Raw genomic sequence first — 15,594 nt, 5'->3', positions numbered from 1 at the left:
TATGTAGCAGCACCACTAAAAGTCACCCAGTGGTGAATTTCAGAAACATAGACGGCTGTCCTGCCTGTGCACCAAGGATGGCATATGTACAGGGCAGCGATTTTCCCTACGTGAGCTTGAAGGAAAATTATTCTTTGGTGACAGTGTCCAAGGAAACGTACCGTATTTTCCGGTCTATAAGTCGCACCTTTGTATAAGCCCCACCCCCCTCAAAATGGCAGTTTTTCCAGAAGAAAACGTATATAAGTTGCACCGGTCTATAAGACGCACCTGATCATTCGATACGCGATTTAAAAAATATTAATGACATTTCACTTTGTGAATGCGGGTCACGCGCAAGCGTATGGGTGCCATTCCTACATAATTGCAATAGTAATAATATGGACACTTTAGGTGCACTTCTGCCGTCGTGGTCGCCACGATGTCCCATATAAAGTCCAAGGGCGATAACATTGTCCCCGTGCGCTGTATGCTATATGTGCGAGTGAAAGCATAAGACGGTGAGCCGAATCGCACACAAGGTAGGAAAGCAGGAAAGCAGCGCGAGAGGGAGGGGGTGCAGCTTGTACTCTGGTAGCAACTGCATAGTTTGCTCAGCGGCGCGACCCGTATCTTGAAAGCGATCTGCAGGTGCGACGATTTTGGGGTCAGTCGATTTGCGGTCGGCCTGCTGCCACTTGCGTTGCTGCTCCGTCCTACTCGCACGGCGCTCGGCACAGTGAGGCGGTCAACACAGTACGCTTCACGTGACCATAGCATCCAATCCAATTTTGACAACAGTTCTCCCCCCCCCAACAAAAAAAGTATACAAGTCCCACCACTGTTCTACAAGACGCACCGACGAAAAATTCTGAAAAAAAAAAAAATTAAAAAATTAAATTATGGGGTTTTACGTGCCAAAACCAGTTCTGATTATGAGGCACGCCATAGTGGGGGACTCCGAAAATTTGGACAACCTGGGGTTCTTTAATGTGCACCTAAAGCTAAGTACACGGGTGTTTTCGCATTTCACCCCGATCGAAAGTGTCTTATACACCGGAAAATATGGTACTCCATGCGTGTAGACAAGTTTCAGACTGCGATTTGAAACGGCTGAGTTTGCATACATACGAGCGCTGCTTTCCCCAGATAAGAGTGACAGAGTGCCTGGCTATGTATTGTTGCAAATGTATTTGTTGCTTCATGTATCTTGCTGTTGCTCAGCACTGATTTGCTTGCATTATTTAGTTACCATGACAAGCTTTCTGTAGGACCTGTGTTGAATCTACGCATCCAAAATAGAGACAGCAGCCATGCATTGAAGAGACATTAAAGAGAAACAACAAATCAGTTTAGACTGATAAAGCATTCTTTCAAAATTCTATTCACATTAATTTTGTGGTAGCAGGATAATTATTACAAAATAAAATGAAGATCCAAGTTTAATTTCTTGAAATTTGTGCCACAACCTCAGCGCCGCCATTTCAGTGTGACGCACAAATTTTAAAGTATCTGGTCAGATTTGGGGCGTTGTGGCTGAGTAGAGTTTTTGAAACTTGAAAAGTTCAATCTTTGACTGCTTTAGGATACAATGTGGTCCATATTTACCGACAAAAAATCAACTAGTACCGAGAAGACTCTGGCAGAATATATGATGTCACAGTGAACTGGTGCGGGAATTTGAAGGCATAGTGTTGCCACCAGTCGTTCATTTTTGTCTTATCACACATTCTCTCACGTTAAGAGTGGCATTTTTTGGTATTGTAGAAGGATAATTTACTATTATAACTCAAATACCCTTTTCTTGTATAATGTCCCTTTAAATATGTTTAGAACAGAGTTCATGGAATTGCCAACCCGACAGAGGAGCAAAACTTTTTAAACCATTGATAACATAACCTTGCTAGTTTTTACGAGGGTATGCAGTCCCCGGGGGGCTCGTTTCATAACAATACATTTCACATACTATTAATTTCACCGCTTGTTATGGACTCACAACGATGCCCCCCCGTTACGACTTGTATGGGACACTTGGCATGACAGATAAGGAAAGAAAAGTGGAAATTAAATTGTTAAAAATACAGCCACAGGCTTAAGAAAAGCTTGGACATTTGCTTAATACATTGTTTCAGCTAACAGTGCCCACTAAGCTACAAATGCTCACAGGATAAGAGAAGACAAAGAGAGATGTACGCACGGACCTTTCCTTGCAAGCACCCTAGGATTTATCTATGATAAGCAACGTTTGGTGTCACAAAAGTGATCCAATGCCTTACATTTTCTTGTGCATATTAGTAGCAGACTGAACACACATACTACAATATACAGCGCGCAATAAAACAGCATGAAAATAAGGCATCAGCCCATATCAGCCTGCACAGACCATCTCCGACATTTCCGGTTGCTCCATGGCTGCCTCAGGGGATGCCTCAGACTCAAAAGCATGAGGCATCCCCTGTTCAACCATTGTTCATCACTTCAAGTCTCCAATTTCCTGTCTTGTTTGGCATAGTAACTGCATTTTTAAATCCCATAAGTGTCCTTTTAGGAAATTGTAGACACGCACCTGGGGCCATATTCTTGATCACTTTCAGGGGTACTTTAAGTCATGCAAAATCATAGTGCAAAGTTGACTTTAGCGACAAGCATTTGCTATTGACATAGATTGCTGCAGCTCATCTTGCCAAGGCAGTTGACAACTGAATAAAATTCCAGAAGAAATATGGACATTCACAAGTCTATTTCAGCACATTCTGCTTCCTTTCAGCCAATCAGCAATGCTGTGAAAGTGACACACTGAAATATGTGATTGAGAACATGGCTCCTGTACACTGCAGGGCACCCAGTGCGACCAACGAACAAACGACCACAAAAGGGCAGGTTTCTTACGTTATTGTCTCCTCACTGGGACCTGTTATCTGTACCAGTCTGTCCCGCACACCTGGATTTACTGTAAGCACAAGAAAGCTGTCAGCCAGAAAGTCAAATTCAAAGCAACAAATAGCAGCAGCAGCAGTGGCAGCCATGTTTCCTAGCAACTACAGCATCCAACACAATTCAAACTACAAATACAGCATCCAACACAATTCAAAAATGCAAAATTCAGGCACACTTGCACTAAACTTGGCATGCACTGATGCCAAATAAAAGCAATATTTGGTAACTTGGAGACTAAACTAAAATCCTTCATGCAAATTTATACAGCAAACACAAGCACCTTAACAACTAAGAAAAAATCACACACACACACAAAAAAAAGGCTAAAAACAAGAGCCAAACGACAAAAGCCACCTGCAACAACCATAAGCAGGTTGTGCCAGATACGCAATAGGACACAGCATCAAATGCCCTTTCCTTAAAGGGGCCCGGAAACACTTTTATAACTAATCATAGAATGGCTGTACTATTAAAGGACGTCGTCTCACGAATTTCATACAGGAAATTTTTTCGAATCCTTCAATTATAAGTGGAGTTATTGCACCGATACCTGCTAGCGTGCTGGAAGCTACACAGTGGAGAAGCCAAGAGGGCAAAGTCCCGGCCAAAAAGTTGAGTGTCGTGGTGACGAAAGGGCTCGTCATGGTACCCCATGGCGGCCGCAGTCGACCACGCTACACAGCACGCCGCTGCCATCTCGGAGGCCACACGTGGCAGACGCAGCTATAGCTGCAGTGTAGGATTGTCATGTCTTTTTGAGATTGCAGACATATATACTTTTCATTTATTTAGTTCAAAATTATAAATTGATGTATTACTGAGAATGTTCTCGCTATCATGAAATCGGCCAATAGCGTTGCTGTACCAGCTGCTTTCCATGACGCTGCATGACGACATTGCGGAAGCGAGAGCAAGCAATTTTTCGCTGCGTTTGACAGCAGATAGTAAAAATTCCCTGCTGAATGCAGTGCAGTAATATTTGGTTCACGTGTTCACAGTAGTCACTACGACAAATCAGCAATGATTTTTTTACTATGTTGAAAAAGTGTTTCGGGGCCCCTTAAAGGTCACTAAAGAGAAACACTATCACCTGAAACCGATGAAGTATTCTCTGAACACCATTTTCATTAATTTCACATCAAGAAGTTGATTAGTACTAGGAGAATATAAAGCTAAACTTCAATTTCTTGAATTTCGTGCTAAAACCACAGTGCAGGTACATCATAGTGATGCTGCAGATTTCAAGATATTTGCTTATATGTGGGCCATTGTGGCTCAGTTGCTTCAATACTTGCTAAGCCAAGTCTTAGTCCACTTTACCAAAAATGAATTAATCAGGCCCAAGCAGCCACCATCAAAATCCATGATGTTATGACAAGCTGGCGCAGGAACTTTCAAGGCAATGGCACAACCCTTTTGCTTGTCTTTTCTGGCTCCTCTCACCATACTAGCGGGTTCCTTGATATTGCAAAAGGATAATTTACTAATACAGCTTCTTTTTCTCTTTAGTGCCCCAAGTTTTTTTCATGCCTATGTGTAGTATTGTTTTGCAAAATCAGAATTTACTGAAAGAACCTGAATATGTGGTTTAATGCTACAACTTATAGCTTCCTTAAACTGTCCTTGCCAGGTTCTTTCAGTTGGTCTGTGTCATTTTAGTGAACTTGCAGATTGACATTAACGTGCCCTTTTCTGCTGGATGTTTTGATGGTTATAGATGACTACAGATGCTAGTCTTCAGTTGACCAGACTGAAGGGCTGTTTGCCAACAAGAGTTGGCAATTAAGTGAGTGTATAAAAATGAGCGCTCGTACAGCAAATGTATGAGGGCATGTGTATGGTACATAAATTTTAAAATTTTTAATTGCACACAAAAAGCTTCAAGGTTGTAGGTAACTAAATAAGCATAGTGTCTAGCGCAGCAATTAAATGGCTGCTTCAGCACATGTGAAACCTGGCTGTCATGTTTTACGAGGAATCTGTCAGTATCAACCCATCCACTACATGTTGCAGCTATGCAGATCTGGGATTCAAGACAAGCATTAAATCCTCAACTGTACCACAGTACACAATGAAGCGAAAATTTATTGTAGAGTCGACAAAGGCCACACAGGAGCTCGTCACTGTAAAAACAAAAGCTGCAAGTTCAAGCTCATACGACAAACTAAAAATCTAAGTCGTATTAGGTCACCGAGAAATCCATTCAGGATAACAACTGAATATTTGCGGCACACATAGAATCCATTTCATTGTGGCCTGCTATGCACCTCAACATAAGCTGGCCAGCATGGATTCAAACCTAAGCTTAAGGAGCAGCAACTTTTTAATGGCCAGTGCAGTGATGGATTATCACAAAAAAATACTTGCAGCTGATACATCCCAAGCTCCAGCGCAAACTTTAAGAATGAATACATGGCTACAGGCCAGAAATTCACACCAGTAAGTCTATTACCAAGCACAATTTGAATGCAAAATGTAGCTTCAAAGCAATGTTTGTCAAATTCCTAAATGGCTGCAAGACCTCTGCAACAGATCCAGCATATATTAACATTCACACCAAACACCGTAAATATGCATCAAGCAGAAACCAGAAGTGCAAAACACAAAGGAAGTACAACTAATGGGCAGACTTGTGCAGTGGAGCCGATGCCCTCTTACACAGACGTGTATTATTTTTGCTACAATATGCATAACCCATTCAGCAGTACACCAAAAGAGCCTCATCCTACACAAATGGTTCAACACACATCACTAGAACTCCAAGTAGCTGCTCCACTGACAAGCGGCTTAGAACCAGGTGAAGACTGACTAGCAGCAGTATGGCATGCCAAGGGTTTTGTCAAAGCATAGCAGGACAAGCCAAAGGTATCAGCAGCACTAGTGTGCAGGCTTGGGCAGCATTCCTGCAGTGAGTGGAGCTCAAGCGCCGGTGGTGGGAAGGGTGAGTGAGTCAGTTGGCAAACTATCACGCCGTGCAGTACGTCACCTCGCTGGAAGGAGATCACCGTGTCACTCAGCTCTTCAATCATATGAACACGACGCCCCTTGATGCCCATCACTTTTTCCAATGAGGACAAGCAGTGTGTTTGGAGGCAAAGAAACAAAAGCACATCTACGTCAGGCAGCTGCAAATGTGCTAGAAGAAACACCTGGCTCCCAGATTCACTGCACCCTGCCCAAGTTACTGGGTCAACCATGAGGTGAACACCAGAAATAGTTTCTGGGAGCTGAACACTTTGAAATTAACAACTCCATGAAGTCCACAATGTCAAACTTACAGGACTTGGATATGCTAACATATCACTTGGAGAATGTCCTTCCAAAGCCGCTTTTGAAAGCACAAATGAGTAGAATATCAGTAGCCCTGAAATTCTCTTCACTGCATTTTGCTGAATGCTCTCGCCAATCTTGCCACACTGCTCACTGAAGCCACCCCTTATCACTGTGCAATATATTTGGTCTTCATACTATATTGCTTCCTTGTTAACTGCACTATTCCTGTGCCTGTACCCCAGTTTCACGTACATGTCCTTCAGATCTCTCTTTCTCTCCCCATTTCCTTACTTAGAATTAATAATATGCATGGGACGATAGAAATGTCTCCCTAAACCTACATCACACACATGCATCAATACACACAAATTAAAAAATTGCACAACACATCACACATTGCATGAATTCAGCACATCAAGTGGCACTCTATGGTTTTTAGAACATAAGCACATGTACTTTTTTTTTTTTTTGTGGCAATGAGATAAAAAGAAACAAGCTTCAGCTGAAGTAGATATATGTATGGTATTTTCCTTTTCATTAAGTAATGGAATCACAATCAGCTGTTTATCACTACTTTGGCTCCAACATCATAGCAATTCAGCCAGTATAGCAAAGAAGGAAGGAAGGAAAGTACGAAGAAAGGTTTTCCACTACTTGCATCGGGCAACATATTGACACAGAATAGTGTAGAGAGAAGCTCTAAAGGGGTAACAAACGTCGGATCAATGCCTTTATAAGATACTGTCAAGTACTGTTGCATGTATCTGACCTAACAAGGCATGTTGCTGACAATTCCATGTGTATCTGTATGTCTGCAGAGCACTTATAGAATGCTAGGAAATAATTGTGTAGCATGGAACCCATATAAAACAAGTCACACTGATCACAAGAAGTAATTGTGCAAAAGGAGCTTAGGCCGCCCATGGATCTCTGGCCACAGTACGAAAGTGGCTCAAAGCAAGGACAACACACTGCAATGTAGTACACTTTTAGTCCTTACTAAGGTTATGAAATTAAAAAATATTAAGACAGGTTAGGTTTAGGTTCAAGGTGCATTAAATCTGTTCCAGTTCAGTTCCAGTTTGGAGTCATGTCATACAGAGCAGGGCATACAGCTTCTTTATCAGCTTTTTTTTTTAACTACCCATCCCACATAAACTGCTAGTCAAGTATGTTCTCATGTTTTATACTTCACATCATAGCTGGTGAGAAAAGCCTTTTATTTGTCCAAAATATAAATATATCACTGCCCATATATGAAACATTGAACTCCACAGCAAACAAATGGTCTATCAGCTGCTCTGATAACGCATCCACTATCTTCTGGCCAGCCTCAATGTTTACTGAATTCTGAAGCATATAACCAGACCCAGCATATAACATAACCTACACCCATCCCACTACATCAATGCATGTTCATACACACTCCCCTGTGCCAGGGCATCTGCCCTGGCACAAAACATCCTGCTCTTCAATGCAATGCATAGTCTACTACTACAGAGGTTCCCATAATTTCTGGCCTTGGAGAACCCCACCTGCCTTCTCAGAGTGCTGCGAACCCCCCCTTTCCTCACACCAAATAGGTGAATCATTTAAACACAGTGGCTCTGCACCACAAGAGTCAGCATCAGGTTTCCTAATGTACAGTTTAGCCTGTATTACGCTCGTACTTGCAGTTGTAAACTGCATTAAGTGAAATTTTCGTGAAACTGAAGTGAAAATAATTTACATGCCCTCATAACCATCTTGTTGGCAATGATGTTGAGCGTGAGCAGATTTAAAGATATCACAAAAAAATTTGGCCGTTACACAAAATAAGTGTCGAGATCGAATGTCCAGTGAGCGACACAAGAATAACGAAAGCAGCTCCGTCATCGCGTGAGCTTGAGGCCTCTGACATTTACTGTTTTGCGGGCTATGTTTATTCATCAAGACTATCGCTCTTAACTGAAGAACTCACAATGATAAATAAACACGCACAACTGCTTTTTTTTTTATCCCATGCCGCTCCATGCACCTTAACAAAGCGCGCGCCGGCCTGCTGGCTGTACAGCTACACCTCAAGGTACTGCACAACATAAACTGATTTGATGCACACGAAGTGTCAGATGCACAACAGTTTACTTACTTATTGTAAATTATTGCACACAAATGCTGCAGGTCATTTGCACTGAGCAATCGACTCCAATATGTTGAGGCGGTTTTCTCGAGCGATCACTTTGGTGGCAGCTGGAATAACGTAAAACTATTCCAATTTGTCTTATTCCAAGTAGGCCATTAGTCTTCCGTGATAGGTCAAAATGGCTCGGGCCCAGTTCATGGGTGCGCGCCGTGCCCATTTGGGCAGAGCACAAGCCATTTTGACCTACTATCACAGAGGGCTAATGACGGATTTCGAATAATAACAGATTGCAATAGTTTTAGGTTATCCTGGCCACTTTCACTCGTTACCGGATGCGTCGGCCGGTCAGCCACCACACAAAATTTTGCGAAAGAGACGAAAGGGACAACATCTCCAAATGTGATCACCCGTGTAAACCGCCCTTGATCACAATACTAAGCCTAATAAATACTCCACGCGCCAGGACACCTGGGACCACGATGCTCCTTGTGCATGTCAAACAGCTTCATGCACATTCTTGTTCCGTGTAAGGCAGAAACGGACGCAGTGATTAATCAAACCAATCTTTATGGGTATGTGCTGTGCCGACATCAGCGCTCCTGTACGCATGTACTGTGAATCGTGCGCGAATGTGCACTGCATGTTTGTAACAATACGCCGTTTCGACAGCCAATCGTCACACTACCACAAAGTGTCTCTGCTAGATTAGCAAGTACCCTTCCTCTTGCAGAACATCCACATCCGAGCCCGATCCTGTGAGCACGCGACCACGAATGAAATGTGTTCGGTATGGACGCTGTAGGTGAGCTACTCGACAGGTCTTGTGCGATGGTATTGACGGTTTTGTGATGGTTGCAAAAATAGTCAAAGTGGTGCCTGATGGTTTCACTGAAGTAAAGCTGCAATGTAAAGCTCCACTGAAGGGAGGATGGGGTCGGATTAGTTGGCTGCTCGCGGAATTAACCCAGTTTTCGAACCACCCTAATCCCCCCCCCCCCTTTTTTTTTATTGGGGGGATCCACATGAGCCCAGGCACACACATGGATGGTCCCACGTGATGTGCATTATTACATCAACAAGCCTTAAGTATTCCATTTAAGGCATAGAGCCAGAATTCCCATTTAGCAACATTTACATTATGTTCACATTCATTTTTTTTATTTTGTCGTTAGAAGTCCTCTGTGTTATATCATCCTTTTGATCAAGGTATTCACTCCTGCAGCACTTCCTAGAGAATTTTCTTGGAACTTCAGTTATCCATTCATTAACGATTACTCAACACTGCAGCACTGAAAACGGTTACTATCTGCGGCCAGAGTAGGCTGCATGTACTGCTGTTCTGCCACACCGCACTAAAAATCTGCATATAGCCTGTATCTGAACGTTGCCTTCTAGATTTTTTTTTTTCTGGTGCTGTTGAAAAGGGTTTAAAACACAATGTTTCAGTGGCTGACTTGCCCGATTGTAAACAATAAGGTTCCACATCACGAAATTGCTCAACAGACTTTGATTTCACCATAGTATGTATTTATAGCTGCCGGCAGGCGGTGATACAAGTTTATGCTTGCGCCGTTGCAGCAGCAGCTCGCCTCCCCATAAAAGAAAGCAAATTTGCACTTTTTTCTTAAAAACTAAGCAATTAACTGTGGCAAGTGTTACACTGAACAACGTGGACTCCAAAACGCGATCCTTCTACAAAAAGCGTTAGCTGTGGTGCGGGCTAGCAATTTTCGCTCCCGATCTAGAGCTCGCCGTATCACTTGGGGGTCTGAAGGTTCTGCATGTTACCTCTATGACAATTTAGAGTAAAGGATGTTCCGTCACGGGTTAAACTACTACGCTCCTCTCCGACGCTTAAGTGCTCACGGGCTTTCAAACATGCACTGGCGCAGCCGGGCACGCAGCAGTGGGCGATGCTCCCGTTTCCGACTCACCGCTGCTGGTACTACTGTAAACACAATTTGGTGAACACGATGCAGCAGCAAATGCCCACACCACCACTGACTCACGAAGGGAGGGCGAGGCGTGACCATGCCAAAACCCCCATGATAATGCGGGCGCAATCGGATAAGTTCCGCGATATAGTTCGTATGCTAACTTTAGACGAAAAGCTGGAGGAATAAAGTAGTAACCGCAAAGGCACCACCATGTTGCTATCTCTCAATCTTGTAGCGCTAAACATATTCAAAACATGATACAAAAATCAGCTTTTACATGCAGCACGTACGTATCGACAATGTCTAAAGTTCATTCCGTATATTTTTTAGAAAGGTCCGATGGCTATTTATAAAATTCTGACGTAAAATTTACGGTGTGTAAAAATGTGTTGTAGGCACCTAAACTAAATGGTGCCACCATCATGAGGGTGGCTCAGGATTGCGTTGATTGCGCGTCTCGTCTGAATTGCATCTCGCCTGCACCTGCGCGCCTGCACAGAGTAGCAACATGGCGGCGCCCTTGTGGTAACCGATTTCGATGCATGGGCGCTATGGGGAGCCTTTCCTCCTAGAGTTGGTTATATTAACTCCGAGTTCCACCGCCCATGACACGTATTCAAGGGGCTTAGCAATATTGTTTTATCTAGGGAACTTAGTGATGCGCGAAGGGCAACGCCATCTGGTGATGTTGCAAAGAATTGAGCTTTGCATCATGTGACCAAACTCTCATTAGTGGAAGCACATCCGGCATCGTCTGCTCTTCCACCAATGGAAACACCCTCCACTTGCCAAACAACCAAAGATTTTGGCGCACTGCCAAGGTTTGTGCTGCGGACGGCGATGCCACCAACTAAAACGACGGCGTGAAACTGAAGAAGTAGTCAAGAAAAGCTATTGCTTTAAAATATAAGTGCTTGCCGCCATATGCGAGGACCATAGGTCTGCACCAACTGAAATTCAGTTCACTGTGCACGCGCACTGTTCGTAGGTGAAGCAGACCTTGTACTTAAACGTAGGCTCGTACATTGCGGAAAGAAAAAAAAGTTCATGTGAAATGTGGACAGAATGTTACAGCTGATAGTGCCAGAAAATTTTCGCTCAAATCCATTCCCCCCCTTCGCTCCCTCTTCACAAAGGAAGAAACAAAATAAAAACATGTCTAAAGACTATTGCACAATTAACTCCAGTGCCCACAAGGGCAAAAACAAAAACAGTATAGGAAACTTTATTTGGCTGATTTCAGCTGTTCAATCTTGCACTTATCTAATGGCTATAAGAGGAACCTTTCAGAAATAGTAGAAATAGTAGTGTATTAAGCATGTTCCAAGACAGCGTCAATCAAGAATTGCCTAGAATAACTCCACTAAAAAATACTAGCCTTATCTGCCATGGAGAAAATGAAAAAAGAATGGTATAATGACCTCAACCACAATGATAACACCAATGTCAGTAGCAGTTCTAGTAAACTCCATCCGGTAAATATGTAATCAAAGAACATTGTCCAAACCTGAGAGGAACTTCATTCTAGGTATATTATGCTTAAAATTTGGCAGGTAGGTTGAACATTTGCAACCAAATATGGCAAATCAGTTCTGCAGACACCCGCACGGTACAGCAAGGTTTACGAAAGGAACAACTACCATCCACCTGACCGTAGCATGAAGCTACAAAGGAAACCGATGCAGGTTTCTCAGAAAGAAGGCTTCACCAAAGCGTTTACAGCCAAAGTCAAGATAAAAATTGCAGCCAGTACTAAATGTTACTAATGAGATTAAATGTCTTCCTACCTTTGCCAGAGTCAGAGTTTCGAATAACAATTTCATCTTTTAGAAAGTTTCGGCCTGGAATCCTAAAAAAAGGGGGGACAAAGAAAGCAAACACAATCTTCTGTCCATCAAACCCAATACAACAGTGTAATAATAGTAACAGGTCAAAGGCGACAGTGCACAGCAACTCGAGAAAGGAAACTTGACTAGTGAAACTCACTTTGCTGGTTTACCAAACTTCCCCGAGCTCTTCAACACTTCCGTGGGCTGCAGCGAGAGTGGTGGTGATGTCGCTGGTGTAATGGGTGCCATTGAGTGCTGCTGTTGCGCTTGCTGTGGCTGCTGCTGTTGTTGAGGCTGTTGCAGATAGGCCGCTTGTGTTGGCTGGGAGTTGAACAATAGGCTGAATTCATGGCCCTTCGAACAAAGTGTGTGCACAAAATATGGTCGCTATGCAATGAAACTGTCGTGTAGACACAACAGAACATTGGACTTCAATCCCTTTTACTATTCACTTGACATGAATTCATACAGGATTGCAGACGCCTGAACACTAACCAGGCGAGGTACTGGGGCATTCTTTGTGTGCCTAGTTTTGAAATTGAAAGGAAGATAAGTGAATTTTTATTGATGAATATCTCAACAATCGATGGTGCTATTAAAAATCATTTAAAGCCTTCATATGAAAGCCTTCCATTTTTCTTTTTTTAAAGTTGTTTACATAAAAAATACAGTCGAACCTGAATACATTGAACCCACATATAACGAATTATGTGTATATTGAACAGCTGTGAAATCCCCTTGAAAATTTCAGTATCAAATTTTTATTTTATATATCAAATTACCTATATATCAAACTTTCTTTGTAATCCCCTTCAGATTCGAGATATCTGGGTTCAACTGTATATATCATCCCACATCAAATGAGGCCTTTTCATATGCTCAGGGGTGGGAATGTCCAAAGTCATTTTGTAGCAGATTGGAGCAGACAAATTCTGATTTCGGAACAGTCTGTAGCACATATATCTCATTGGTAGAGTGATCTGGAGCAAGCAAATTTTAATTTAAGGCATTCATATGATTAAGTAGGGTAACAGTCACAACACCTTGCATACTTAATATTAACCCTTTCTTGCATGCTGTCCACTACAGTGGACAAATTTCGGCGATCTTTGGAGCAAGTTTAGAGCTTCTGAGAAGGTCTTGTGCATAGTGTCAACTTCAGTGGACAATAGAAGTTTTCCATAACTGCCCTAGAAGGTGCCACCAGCCACCATTTTCCCCTGAACTCTGCTTCAAAGATAGCGTCCTGTTGCTCTGGCGGTCAAGCCATGTGCGGCCCCACACTTTTACAGCAAAACCCCGGTGATACAATCATGGCTGGTACGAATTTCGGCGCGATACAAATTCGCAACATTCCCCGGCTGAAATACATTGCTCTTAATACGAAAAACATCGGCTGTCACACTGCTGAACGCGCTGCTACACTGCTGCAGATCATACAAACGCGTGAGCAACCATGGCGGCAGCCAAGCCAGCGGAGCGACTGGCACAGACAAGCCGGCACAGCGGGATCCATAGTCACCAAGGTAACATACAGTGGTGTGATGGATATACAAGCTACCTTGGAGTACCTCTTGGAGCAGCAAGCCAAATTGCTGGAGCTGTTAAAAACTTCGTTACATCGAGGTTCGACTGTATCGTGAAAAGAAAAAGTAACGTGCTATCCCGAAACATGTATTATGCAGAACCGTATCAACGAGATTCTACTTGGGGTGTTTTTTCAGACCATACAGTATTTTTTAAATTGCCTGAGGCAGATGGCAGAATTGTAGTCCTTGAGCTGGATTACTTGAAGCGGCAGACATAGCTCTCACAAGAAATCGAAATGCATAATTGACTAATTAAAAATTCACTAACTTTTAAATAATTACATTACAGCACATATTGCAATTTATGAATTGTGGCTCGTGTGAATTTACCACTTGGAACAAATTCTAAGGATCGTACGGATTTCTATATACTATGTGCTGTGAAACTTGCAGCAAAAATGTACTATTGTTCCATTTACTTTTTGACCAACCACTGTTTTATGCATTGAAGCACAAAAGTAACTGGAAAACCCATGTATTCATCGCCCACTTGGGAATGAATATCTCGAAACTGGTGTTATCCTGAAATTCTGTTCCATATGCCTTGCGAACTCACTGGCTGATATACGTAAATTGCAATATGTGCTGTAAAGCAATTAATTAAAAAGTTAATAATTGAACTTTTTTATATTTGCCGATCACACATTTTTATTTTCCATGAAAGTAATGTCTGCCTCGTTCAGTAATCCAGCTGAACATCTAGTAAAATTATGCTATCTGCCACAGGCAATTTTTAAAAGTTCTGTATGTTCTAAAATACACACAGTATATTAAAAGTAGATATGACAAGCCTACTTGTTCTTGAAAAAGAAATATACATGCTCGTGGACATTTACACATTTACCTAAGAAATGGAATTATACTCAGCCTTTCAAGCGGGGTTTCCCAGATAACCCTAGTCACCATGATCTCCGAGACAAGAACCAAGCTCATGCTTCTGGAGTAGGACTAATCATTGCATAAACCATCACGGCATTATCCTTGCAGCTGTGTACAGCTGCTGAGTTTGTCCATGGACTGATTGACAGAATCCTTCAGGTCACCTTTTGTTGCAGTCAAAAGTTTGTGATTCCTACACTCAGAGCTATGAGGGATGTCTGCCACTGAATTAATTTTGGCCACCTGGCATTGTTTAATGTCCACTTACAAATAAGCATACGAGCGTTTCTGCATTCTTTGCCTGCATAAATGTGGCTGCTGCGAGCAAGATTAGATACAACAACCTCATACACGGTAGAGTTGCATAAACATAAGAGTCACTGCATTGGATGGAATTTTCTAATGAAAACTGGCCTTTTGCATAAATACTTGCTTCATCTAATGTTCCCCATGTCACTCTGAACAAATAAACAAAAATAAACATTGCTAGTCTACAGCAGAAACTTGGCAATGGAGTTAACATTGCATAACAGAGAAAGACACACGGCACCTCTCCATGCTAAAAAAATGCTGCACACAATCTGGCACTCTTTATCTTGAGCATAAAGCCTGAACTACAAACAACCATCCAATGCATTTTCAGAATGGGTGTCAAACGGCAACTTCACAATGGTGTCAATTAACAAGATTATGTTGAGCCAAGCTCGCCTGGCGCTGGAGTCTGCCCATGCCAGATACCAATGCCAACTCCAGAAGTGGATCGTGAAACAAGAGGCATAAACAAGGCAACACGTGATATCACAGCATGTGTGAATTCGGAAGCCACGTACAGATCAATAACCAAATGCTTTGCTAAACTAAAAAAAATAAGACACTTTTCTAAAACAAAAACAAGTGTTTCAGTTTGTAAAATTCCCACGAAAGTGGGATGCTGGATTTACACTTATGATGGCTGGACCTGGCAACACTGTGCCATGCCAAACGAAAAATTCTGGGCATCAGGTTGCTAAGCAACCTTGTGCTTAGCAGCGCCACAGCCACTAAGCCAC

General features: G+C 42.5%; 1 protein-coding gene across 5 annotated transcripts in view; it reads right to left on the bottom strand.

Annotated features, from left to right (window-relative positions):
• Positions 1-15,594, bottom strand: part of LOC119465137 (uncharacterized) — a 106,657-nt gene that overhangs the window by 67,015 nt on the left and 24,048 nt on the right. For 3 of the 5 annotated variants that reach the window (XM_037725948.2, XM_049669193.1, XM_049669185.1), the window contains 4 exons: positions 12,235-12,398; positions 12,036-12,097; positions 5,903-5,974; positions 2,869-2,929 (listed from right to left, as the gene is read on the bottom strand). In XM_037725948.2, the coding sequence (XP_037581876.1) occupies positions 2,869-2,929; positions 5,903-5,974; positions 12,036-12,097; positions 12,235-12,398 (359 nt within the window). Of the gene's footprint in view, positions 1-2,868; positions 2,930-5,902; positions 5,975-12,035; positions 12,098-12,234; positions 12,432-15,594 lie in introns of all 5 variants that reach the window. The other 2 variants (XM_037725959.2, XM_049669189.1) reach the window with 2 other exon arrangements.

This window comes from Dermacentor silvarum, chromosome 1 (assembly GCF_013339745.2).
Source record: "Dermacentor silvarum isolate Dsil-2018 chromosome 1, BIME_Dsil_1.4, whole genome shotgun sequence".
In the NCBI taxonomy this organism is placed as follows: Eukaryota; Metazoa; Arthropoda; class Arachnida; order Ixodida; family Ixodidae; genus Dermacentor; species Dermacentor silvarum.
Note: the sequence above shows the minus strand (reverse complement) of the source record. Positions and strands in the feature narration are given on the sequence as shown.